The sequence below is a fragment of the Mytilus edulis genome, chromosome 5 (genome assembly GCF_963676685.1).
Source record: "Mytilus edulis chromosome 5, xbMytEdul2.2, whole genome shotgun sequence".
In the NCBI taxonomy this organism is placed as follows: Eukaryota; Metazoa; Mollusca; class Bivalvia; order Mytilida; family Mytilidae; genus Mytilus; species Mytilus edulis.
In genome coordinates, this window is record NC_092348.1 from 86483688 (window position 1) to 86496035 (window position 12348).

A 12348-nucleotide genomic window follows, 5' to 3' on the forward strand; every position below is an offset into this window, starting at 1 on the left:
TTATGACGTTGGTTATCAGTTTCCGTAGAATTTTGCAGTTTACATATATTATTTCTCTTGGTGAATTATAGAATTGATTATTTTGTGCCTCTGCTAGTGTGTTTTTTTAGATTTTTGGGATAATCCATTAGCATTCATTGTGTCATGATGGCTCTTCATATATTTTCCAAACAATAATACACAACATTAGGAATTCTATATCTGCAATAAATATGATAATAGTTTTTATCCACACATTATAAATTTTAATTTTGATCAGCTGGAAAAAGAACGGTAAAGCTCGACACATTCTCGCATTATTCCTACTTGTATCTTTGTACATTCCAGTATGACTATTTTGTACAGATGTATATTTAATATAATATGTATGGTACATCCCTTGACAATTTTCTATTATAAAAACATTGAATCTACTCCAATTGGACTTTGTTATACAGTTGTCTCATTTCCAATCATCCCTGCACCAAATCTCCTACTAGTTACATTTAATGTAGCTGACAAGAAAAATTACAATTGTTTTGTCTACAAAGTATACATGTGTAAGTCATAATGTATCTCTACATGTGTTAAAATAATGTCAAACAATGTCATGATAAACATTGAACACTTGTAAAAGCTTACTTTGCACAGTTAAAACACCCAACTTTTGTGGCCACTCTTTGTAATTCTGATTTGGAAGATAAATCTGACATGTATAGGTCCCTGCATCAGTCTCTGTTAATGATCGGACAATCAGTTGGTACATTAAACGATTGGTATTTCCATATTTCACCACATCATATTTCCTTTTTCCTTCAACAACTTCATCAATAAAAACAGTTTCATCAGAGGAAATGTTTTTTTGAGGACCAATTGGTGATGTCTTTTTGAGCCATTGTAGCTGTTAAAACATAAGTTGAAATCAATTAAAGTGAATTGTAAGGTCAGTGTCAAAATTATTCAAGGTTTAAATTAAATGACAAATCTCTCCAACCATAATTTTGGCCCAGGCTAGTTATTGCATGTTTGAAAAAAGGGTCTAACTATTTTCAGTTGAAAAAAAACAAATTATCAGATAATGATACAAATAAATGAGAGCAAGCCTTTTATTAAGAGATTTTCAAAATGACAATAAGTTAATATACATATTAATTATTACAATGGATAACTCAGATACAGGTGCTACAGCAAACTGTTACAGAAAATTTTACTAACAGAAAACTGAAGTAATCTTTATTTTCATGAAAAGGTCTTCTCCTCAACCACCTGTTGATTTCTAGGTGAAAATAAAGATTTTAGACTGGTCTGGCTATAATGCAGATAGGGTTAGAACTGGGATCTTGACGGCTATAGTCATTTTTTTCGCGATATGAAAATCAACCTTCTTTTGTGTAACAGCAAGAGACCAAGGGTGTAAATTACTAGTTTTACATCTTTGTCAGACTTTAAACGACCTAGTCATGATTGGCAGGTATTGCATGATTTGACAGGTTTAGCCCTTATTATAATACCATCAAATCGTAGAAAAAAGTAAAATCACAAAAATACTGAAGTCCGAGTGAAATTCAAAAATGGAAAGTCAAAGGATAAAACACATCAAACGAATGGACAACAACTGTCATATTCTTGGTACAAGCATTTTCGAATGTAGAAATTACGGAAGCCCTGGAGTGCCATGCAAAAAAAAAATTCAACTTGTGCGCACAAGTTACCAACTTGCGCGCACAAGTTACTATCTTGCGCGCACAAGTTACACAACTTGTGCGCACGAGTTACACAACTTGTGCGCACGAGTTATTAACTTGTGCGCACGAGTTGTACAACTTGTGCGCACAAGTTACACGTGATCTTATAGACATTCGCTGTTTTGCTAAAGAGACTACTTTAAGGAACGCCGTAGCTGCCAAATACAAACATATGTTTATATACATGAATGCACATACTTTTCAATAACAGCACATGTTTTTTTCTATGTATACACATACTTTTCATAGTTGACTTTATATGATCTTACTTTTTATACATATATATGCACATACTTTTCCTGCATATGCACATCGTTTACCTTATATGCACATACTTTTCTATATATCTATTTGAACAAAGTTAACCTCATATGCATATACTTTTTTCTATATATGCAAATACTTATTCTACATATGAATGTACAAATGTAGTTCTGCATGTGAATACTTCTCTCAGTATATATGAACATAGTTTTTCAACGTGAGAATTACAATTCATATTATGCTTTTCTGTTGGGTTTTTTTCAAACTGAACTAAGGGTTCAAATATCATAAAAAGAATGTTTATTAAGAATTTCTTAATGATGTATACATGTTGTTCAATTAAGCAACTTTTGAAATCATTTGCATATGAATGCAATACTTTTTGTGGCATGTATGATGGTATGGCGCTGTTGTCTTCATCTATAGTCACTTGTTTTAATGCCACAACTTTGTATTTTGTATGAGTCGTTTGTATTACATTTTAACACAAGGATTATTATCACTAATGGCGTGTTGAATTTAGTGGTTTTTGTCCTTACAATTCAGTGATAACGGGTCACAAGTTATATTAATGAATTTAGTTTGGTTTCCGCACTCTGTCGTTAATTTGCCTTATCCAAAACTATTGAAAATCACACACAATGTTAATAATCACACAAAGTTAGGCCGAGTTAGAATTTGGGTAGTAATTTTTTGGACAATTATGCCCCTTTATAACTTGGAAAATTGAAAATTTTAAGCGGGGCATTCGTGTTTTCAGACCTTTTTTTTATACAGGTTTTAAGTTTTATTAGTAAAAACATTAGTAAGAGCCGAATGCACTTTGTCGGTGTGGGAATAATCTATAAACAGTGAATGTAAAATGTCATAAAGTGAGACAAAGGTATTACTGTCCAGCGATGGCGAAAACTATTTCCACAGAGCTGTATATTTTCGTCATTAAGATAGAATACCTGGATGCTTCATACTTTGTTTGTAATAGCCTTATGTTTCGAAGTTTCCGTCTGTCATATGTTCTTGACCTATTATAAATGGTACAGCGACTGGTTGAACAAAATTATAGTTTTTTTTGTCATGTGAATGTCTCCCTTTTTATGAGTGATCAATGTTAAAATTAAGTTATTATGTACGTTGCTCAGATGTAATAACGCAGTAGGTCAACTATATGTGTCACATTTTCATGATTCATAATTCTTTGGTCAATGTTAATTTTTTTCTATAAAGAGTGTATAAGAATGGCCCACTGAATTTCTTGATGTCTTTAAAAAAATGCCTATTATCAAAATGTTAATCACAATCAAAATGTAGTTATGTCAAACGTATTTAAAAGGGCCATACTTGATCGAACTATCCAGGGTTCAAGTTACATTTGCAGTAATATCAAGCTGGGCCCTTGGGCCATTTTATCAATTTGATAAGTAATTTTATATTATATCTTATAGAGACAAAAATATTGATAGAATCATGTATTCATTTTCAAGTTGTAAGCTTATGAAAATTGGGGGTCAGGTGGGAGTAATGTATCTCTCTTGAATTTTTCTCTTTGTATACGAAAGTAATTATATATATACAACTTCGTTAAAATATTAAAAAAATAAACTGTTTTCACAGAAATGGTTATGTACAACATGTAACGCCTTTTTGTAGTTTTGACAATGCAAATGTTGAAACCAAAATAGCAATACCTTAACATGTAAGTTATGGAAATATTCAAAGTTGATGAACCACGACTGAAAGTACATGGCTGAACAATATCCATGGAAATATGCCAATATACAACTACATTTAAAATACCATGGACTTATCATAAGTCGTTCCCTTTAAACAAACATAAACTTGTAAACTATGTAAAAGTTTCAATGTCAATAAACCATGATGAGGGGGTGGGCTTTATAACCTCCATAGAAATATGACTTGCAAAGGCCAATAAATTTTCAAAGTCAATAGACAATTACTGAGGGGACAGGGCCAAATATAATCTATGGAAATGAGATGTTCCAATACTTATACAACTGCATAAAACATATCATTGAACCACCACTTGTGGTTCAACATAAACTAGACCTAATCACAAACTAATACATTGCGAAGCCAACGCCGACGCCGTAAAAATAAAATGTATACGTATTGAAAAGCTTTTAAAAGGTGTGAATATCAAATATGATATGACGCGCTGCAGTTCTAAATTATGATTTGTCTGATTTACTCTGCATTTCTTGTTTTGCGTCTACATTTTCAGCATTTTGGGATTAAGATGAGAGTGTAAAAACAAACAAAAAAAGAAATGAAATTTTCTTAGTTATAAAGGAGCAGTACTGTAGTACAGCAGGTGACTTTTTGCGTTTTATAGTTTTTTTTACCTTTGTGTATGAGCTTTATCAAATTAAGTAGAGGCAAAGTTGAATTAGAGTGCAGCAAAATAAAATGGAAAGATGGAAGGACATACGGTAAAACGGACGATCAAGGGTAATACATGTATAATGCCCCATACGCCTATCGGCAGAGCATACAATAAATTCCACCGTCTTTGGTCCTTTCTATAACATCATAATAATAGAAAACAATTCACATTTTGAGATCTTAGACTATACTAAATACTTTGAAAACACATTAAAATTGGTAAAGAAAATGGCAATTTAAATTAAGTTTTATAAGAATGCATTTTTACAACTTTTGACCCGTTAGTGGTAATAATCCTTGTGTTAAAATTTAATACAAACAAATCGACTCCTTCAACGTTTTGACATGAAAACCAAGTGACTATAGATGAAGACAACAGCGCCATACCATCATACATAACAACATAATATTGCATTCATATAAAAATGATTCCAACAGTTGCTTAATTGAACAACATACATCATTAAGAAATTCTTAATAAACATTCCTTTTATGATATTGGAACCCTTAGTTCAGTTTGAAAAAAACAACAGAAAAGCATAATATGAATTGCAATTCTCACGTTGAAAAACTATGTTCATATATACTGAGAAAAGTATTCACATGCAGAACTACATTTGTACATTCATATGTAGATTAAGTCTCTGCATATATAGAAAAAAAGTATATGCATATGAGGTTAACTATGTGCAGATAGATAAAAAAAAAATGCGCATATATGTGCATATATAGAAAAGTATGTGCATATAAGGTAAACGATGTGCATATGTAGGAAAAGTATGTGCATATATATATAAAAAGTAAGATTATATAAAGTAAACTATGTTCATATGTATGAAAAGTATGTGTATACATAGAAAAAAACATGTGCAGATATTGAAAAGTATGTGCATTCATGTATTTAAACATATGTTTGTATTCGGCAGCTACGGCGTTCCTTAAAGTAGTCTCTTTAGCAAAACAGCGCATGTCTATAAGATCACGTGTAACTTGTGCGCACAAGTTAATAACTCGTGCGCACAAGTTAATAACTCGTGCGCACAAGTTGTGTAACTTGTGCGCACAAGATAATAACTTGTGCGCACAAGTTGAAATTTTTTTTTGCATGGCACTCCAGGGCTTCCGTAAGAAATAGTGGCTTGCACCTGGTTTTATTGTGCTAAACCTCTCAATTTTATGACAGTCGCATCAAATTACGTTATTTTTACAACGATGCGTGAACAAAACAGACATAATCGGTAAAATAGTCAAAATAGGGTTACAGCAGTAATCACTGTGTTACAATCTCAAGACAAAACAAACAAACACAAAACACACAAAAAACATCAATAAAATTAAAAAACACATTCCTTGTTGGGCGTCAGAAAATTCAAACGTCACAAAAAAGATTGTTTTTATCGTTCAATGTCTATTTAAAACAATTATAATTTCACATGGAGACTGGTGGATATGCAGGGTTATAAAATCAAAAGTTATGTTAGAATTAATTACAGAAACAGACCGAGATTAAAAAGTATCCAGCAGTTCACGTTATAAGAAACAAGAAAAAACAAAACAAAACAGCAAAAATGAAAGATAATACAAACACATTGACGGGATATATAAGTACCGAGCCACGTTAAATGGATATCACATAAAACAGAGCAATCATAAAAAGTAATATTAATAATTGAACAAAGACAAATAAAAGAACAATATAACACGGAGTTAAGATTATAAACAAATCAGGTAAGCAGAATATAAACATCAAGACCATCATTATTTTTGAAGTTGATACGGAATATTTACTTTTATTTTATTTTTACTAATCGTTTTAATGTCACGGAAGTATTAATTTTATCTTTTTTCTATGTTTATACCAAGAAACAAAGACATTAGTAAAGATATTTTTAAAAACATCGATGTAGAACGGTCCTGGTCATAAGTTAACTTAGAGTTGAGCAGACCTGTCAAAAGTTAACTTGAGAACAGGTTCGTTCGGAGTTATCAAAATCAAACTTATGTTAAATTATGGCTGGACTTGTTCGAAGATAACTGATATCAGTAGTGGACCTGTTTCCAAGTTCACTATTTCGGCATACATAACATTAGTCCTAGGATCAAGTCCACTTTTCAAGTTCACTAGTTTGTAGTCCTAGGACTGGTCGGAGCAGCCCTAAATCCTGTCACAGGTTTACTTAATGACTGTTAACTTGCTGTACAGGTTAGGACTGCACTCATCTGTACCTGTGCTGATGTTTGTAAATTTATGGCAGAACTTTAGATTATATGTAGAGGTACCTGTGCTGGAGACTGTAAATGTATGACAGAACTTTAGTATATTATGTATAGATATACCATTTGATGAGGATTGTCAGTTTATGACAGAACTTTAGAAGATTATTTATAGATGTACCTGTGCTGGAGACTGTAAATTAATGACAGAACAGTTCAGATAAGCTGTTTGACCAAGTCTTTTCACCTCTGGTAAAATATCATCCACTATGTCTGGTCTTGCAGCAAAAACTGGAAAAGATTAAACAATGGTATGTCCTTATTCAGTACACAAATGACATGCTTATTTGTAATCTTAAATAGATAAATATATATATATATATACTTATAGAGCACATTATATAATAAATACAATTGCTTAAAGCGCGTCACTTTAAATAAAAAACACAAAAAGAAACATTAAATAGTAAAAATCAAGCAAGAAGATTAAAAAAAACTCATATAACTTAAAATATGCAATACAGTCGAAACTTAATTTGTTTGTCTGTTAAAAGTATAAAATGGTATAACAAAAATTTAAAAAAAACTTTTAGAAACCCCTTAAAAGTAGTTCAAAATATCAGTCCGTAAGAACAGTTATAAACTTTGTCAAAACGCCTCCCGTCAAAACTTTAACTGTACTTGAATTTATTGAGTTGTATGACATAAATTGTTCTTAAAGATAGATACATTGTAGGAGACTTGAAATGCTGTTCTTTGTAATCATGTAATCATATAAAAGAAGTCTATCTATGACGAATGGTTAAATAGTCGGGGACTGATAAGATTGGGAATTGAAATGGGGAATGTGCCAAAGAGACAACCACCCGACCAAAGACCAGACAACATGAATATTTTATTGGTCCAAATAATAGTACATATGGTTGGTACTTTAAGTGAGAGATCTATTCTCAGGATTATAATCTCCGTATCTTTGATAACTATATATTCTCCTTTGTTATAGTTTTTTTTAATTTTTGAAACGTCACGCTATTTCAGTAATTTAGAAAATGTAAATGAAAATACTTACCTCAGCAAAGTTAGCACCATCAAGCTGTTTCAGAAAGTTGAAAAATGATAATGAATACTTACCTGAACAAAATATTGATGACAGAACGATAGTAGTGAACATTTCTTTTTTCATTTTTCATCAACTTTTCGTTTACATTAAACTGAGAGGATTTTTATCTCAACTTATTTCCTATTTCATGCCACAGGTAAACACTCTTTGGTTCAAAATGTCGCTTATGGGGTAACTTGATCTTTACACTAGTAATTATTTAACCAGGTAAACGAATGACCCGTTTATTGATAAATCGGTTACAGTTATACCAATACAAAAATCCTTTTTAATTGTTGTAAGAATGGAATGAACCATAGCAGTATTGATGCATAAAGATCAGGTAACATAGCCTCATTTGTTTTTTACAACATTTAATAAGGTTGTAGAATAAAATATGAATATTTAGAGAATAATTAACCATCAGGGAATTGTTTTAGAAAACATGAGCTGCTCAAATATGAAAAAAAGAGACAAATATCGTTAAAATTATAGAATACAGAAATGAAGTATCTGCCATCAAGATCCTCCCTATAATAGCGCAGACCATAGATATTTGTCTAATTTAATAATTAAGATGTTGCAGGGGTTTTTCATCTAAACTATTTTTATATATACGCATATCGAGAAGACATTCCCTTTCTCCATTTTCTGGATAACATATTAAACTGACAACATACGTCTTGAACTCCTCCTTCCAATTGAATAAAATTGAGAATGGAAATGGGGAATGTGTCAAAGAGACAACAACCCGACCAAATAAAAAACAACAGCAGAGGGTCACCAATAGGTCTTCAAAATCCTTTTAAAATTCTTGATCCGCAAATGTGGTCTTAATAATTCGCAAGAAATAACATATCTATTAATATTTAATGAACAAATTTTCTAGTTCCATACACAAATATATTATGAACATATCTTTGTGTTTGATGTTTAACGTTCATTGGCAAATATTTCATGCATATTCATGACGATGTATCAAAATAATCAAACTATGCATTATTGCATACAGAAGATTGCAGTCACGTTGGTACATCAACCTAGAATCGTAAATCTATATGATCACAGTAAATTAGGGTGTACACGTATTATTTAAGGAACTTTAGGTCACAAAACAGACGACAATATGAACTTAAGTATTTCACAGATCTTCTTATATTTATAATATTTGAACAAGCATATCGCTGTTAGGCCTCATAACATAATTATCTTTATAACAAAATATAAGTTTAGCTTTATGCCATACTAAAAATGGTTTAATTCTTACTTTCAGATGACACCATACATTACTACTTATCCATTGAGGATATGTATGATATCATAAAAACAGCACATGTTGGGGTCGGTCATGGAGTTCTCCGTAAAACTAACAAAGAACCCAAAAATCATTTTGCTAACATTAGCCGGGAAGCAATACGCATATTTAAAACCAACTGTGAACAATGTATCTTGAAAAGAAAACGTTCTGACATATCAATAGTTGTTGTTAAACCTATAACTTCTGCTGACTTCAATTGTAGAGGGCAGCTTGACCTTGTAGACCTTTAATCTGTCCCCGCACAAGAATTTAAATGGATAATGCATTATAAAGATCAACTTACCAAATTTAGCGTGCTTAGAGCTCTGAGTTCACGGCACATATAATTACTGGACTGAAATCGTTATGGTCAGAATTAGTAATAGTTCATGGGCGACAAAGACATCCCCCAAGTTAAGGGTCTGTAGAAAGAGCAAATGCAGATGTTAAAGAAATGCTCATATCATAGATGAATGACAATGACCCACGGCAGTGGTCTGAAGGTTTGCGCTTCGTGCAATTTCAGAAAAAATAGATCATATCACAGAGTAATTGATCAATCGCCTTATCATGCTCTGTTTGGTTCTGACCCAGCGATAGGTTTAATTTCATCTTCTTTACCAAAGAAACTTTGGTCAAATTTTGAAACTGGGGAAGATCTGGAGAAAGAGGTTTCAGAGGAGAACAGTGAAATTGAGATTGTTGGAACGGATGAAAACACAGATGCTGAATCGGTAGAATCAGAAAGAGAACTTACCGATTCTGGATCAACAAGTACAACTATTGAAGTAGTATTAGAGGAAGTTGAAACCCCAATCATTCGTGCTAGAAAATGTGCATTGTCTGGCCAACAAATCCAAGCAGATGTCCTTACAAGAAATACAAAACAGAAACTGAGTGAGTTATCTGTTGGAGACAACGTTATTATCCTAATACCACAATATGACCGAGCACCGACCGATCCGAGGAATATACAAGGTGTTGTTGTAGAAGTAGGAAATTTTGGCTATCGTGTAGGGACAATAGCTGGTAATTTATCAGGAGTCTTAAGCAAAAACCAACTAGAATCAATTAGTGACTCATCTTTGTCCGTTACACAAATTCCAGATTTACAACTTTCCCTGAGGGAAGCTGTGAAATTTTTTTTCAAACACTGGTGGACAGGGGCATCTCTCTTGCAAATGAGGTGTCATGGTTCAATAACCTGCTCAAACAAATAAGAGCATTATATATTATTGTATAGTATTGTAAATAGAGTTATCAGTGTGTTTCATATTGATTCGTAATTAAAATTGAATTTATTTTTTATCGTTTGATTAGAAACTTATTATATGTAACTTATTGTACAAGTTATCAGTGAAAATAGCCTTATTTTGTACAAATTATAATGTGTACAGGCACTTTTTGTACAAAGTCAAAATACAAATTATAATTTGTACAATTTTTTTGTACAAGTTAAAATTTGTACAAAATGATAACTTGTACACAACACATATATATTGTATTTCATGAACACATGAAGAGATAGACTGTATTGTTTTTTTATATGTATAATTTGTTTTTAAGAACATTTACTCGTTTTAACGTATGACTATTCTATTGTTTGACCCATTATGAATTTGCTGGAATCGCTGTAGATGTCGTTTAATTTTATATTTATTTCTTTTGAAATAATTAAACTGATTATGAGAAGACTTGATGCTTGAAATAACCAGCGAACAGGAAAAAGTTATTTTCCTTCTAGTTCACAAAAAAAACTCATTTTCATGGGTATTACCACCAAATCATCGTACGTCATATCCGGTTGCATATGAAAAAAGGTACAAAAAAATATTCCCTTGAATTTGACAGTTGTAGGAAATTCATCGAACATTTCATTGCAGTAGAAATATTCTGAATCATGAAAATACATATTGGGTGTTTTAATACACCATTCTTTTTTTTTACCTGGTGTTTCTATAAAATGTTTGGAAACTTAAGATTCCGTAGTTACTAAAGCTTGTACACAGTAAAAAAGGAGTCAAAATGTAATTGGTTCACTTTCAGTGATGGATGTGATCTTATACTGTGGATTCATTTATTTTCGTGGGTACAATTTTCGTGGTTTGAGAAAAACTTGCATATTCGTGGATATTTTATTTCATGGTTTTGGCAAAGTGTGTACACATTCTTTTAGAAAATTTGCAATTCAATGAATATTTAAATTCGTGGTTGCCTTGTACCAACAAAATCCACAAAAATTGGTATTCAACGAATATTAATGAATCCACAGTATACAATCAAACGTTATGTGATATCTTGTCTATGATACTGAACCGGATAAAAATTTTATTTATGGCAAGTATTTCTTTAAATGAAACAAAGATCAATCTACATATGTTTTTAAAAAATGTTAAGTAAGGATTATTTGGGAAAATAATGGTAGTACTACTCCTTTAATTGGAAGCTGCACTGTACCTTTGACCTTTTATTTACTCTCATTTTTTAAAATGGCTTGCTAAGTGAAATATACACTACGCCAAAAGTTGATCGCCAATTAATAATTGCTGGAAAGCATTTCCAATTATCTCAGTCTATAAGTACGGTTGTAAACTTTGTCAAAACGCCACCCGTTGTAGCTTGATCTGAAGAATCTATTGGGTTTGTATGACCAAAGTTGTTCTTGAAGATGGCTACATTGTAGAAGACTTGACATACTGTTCTTAGTAGTTATATAATCATATAAAAAAACTCTATCTATGATGGATGGTTAAATAGTCAGAGACTAATACAATTGAAAATGGAAATGGGGAATGTGTCAAAGAGACAGTTACCCGACCAAAGACCAGACAACATGAATATTTTATTGGTCCAAGTAATAAAACATATGGTTGGTACTTAAGTGAGAGATATGTTCTTCTTTGTTACTTTTTTTTTAAAAACTTATAACGTCACCAAGTTTCAGAAATTTAGAAAATATAATTGAAAATACTTACCTGAGCACAATATTGACGAAAGAAAGACTGCAGTTAACATATTTATCATTGCGATCAATTTTTTCGGTCACATTAAATTCAGTGAAACTTTGATTTCAACTTATTTCCTATGTCAGGTCATTTATTTTGAACTTATTTGAACACGTAAGTACAATGACGCTGTTTCAGGAAGTTGAAAAAATGTAATAAAGATATATATTTCATACCACAAATACTCTTTTGTTGAAAATGTCGTTCATATGGTAACGTGATCTGTTCACAGGTAGTTATTTTACCAGGTAAATAAATGGCCCATTTATAAATATATGGTTAAATCATTACCAATACAGCAATTAGTTTTTAAATGTTGTATAACCCTAATATATTTGAGCACTA

At 31.6% G+C, this 12348-nt stretch overlaps 1 protein-coding gene across 2 annotated transcripts in view; it reads right to left on the reverse strand.

Moving 5' to 3' along the window:
- LOC139524690 (lachesin-like) overlaps window positions 1-12145 on the reverse strand; it is a 34745-nt gene extending 22600 nt beyond the window's left edge. The window contains exons 1-3 of one of the 2 annotated variants that reach the window (XM_071319689.1): window positions 7734-7910; window positions 6784-6893; window positions 622-880 (exon numbers count right to left, since the gene is read on the reverse strand). In XM_071319689.1, the coding sequence (XP_071175790.1) occupies window positions 622-880; window positions 6784-6893; window positions 7734-7785 (421 nt within the window). In that variant the 5' untranslated portion in view covers window positions 7786-7910. Of the gene's footprint in view, window positions 1-621; window positions 881-6783; window positions 6894-7733; window positions 7911-11973 lie in introns of those variants that run through there. The other variant, XM_071319690.1, reaches the window with a different exon arrangement.
- Window positions 12146-12348: the final 203 nt, after the last annotated feature.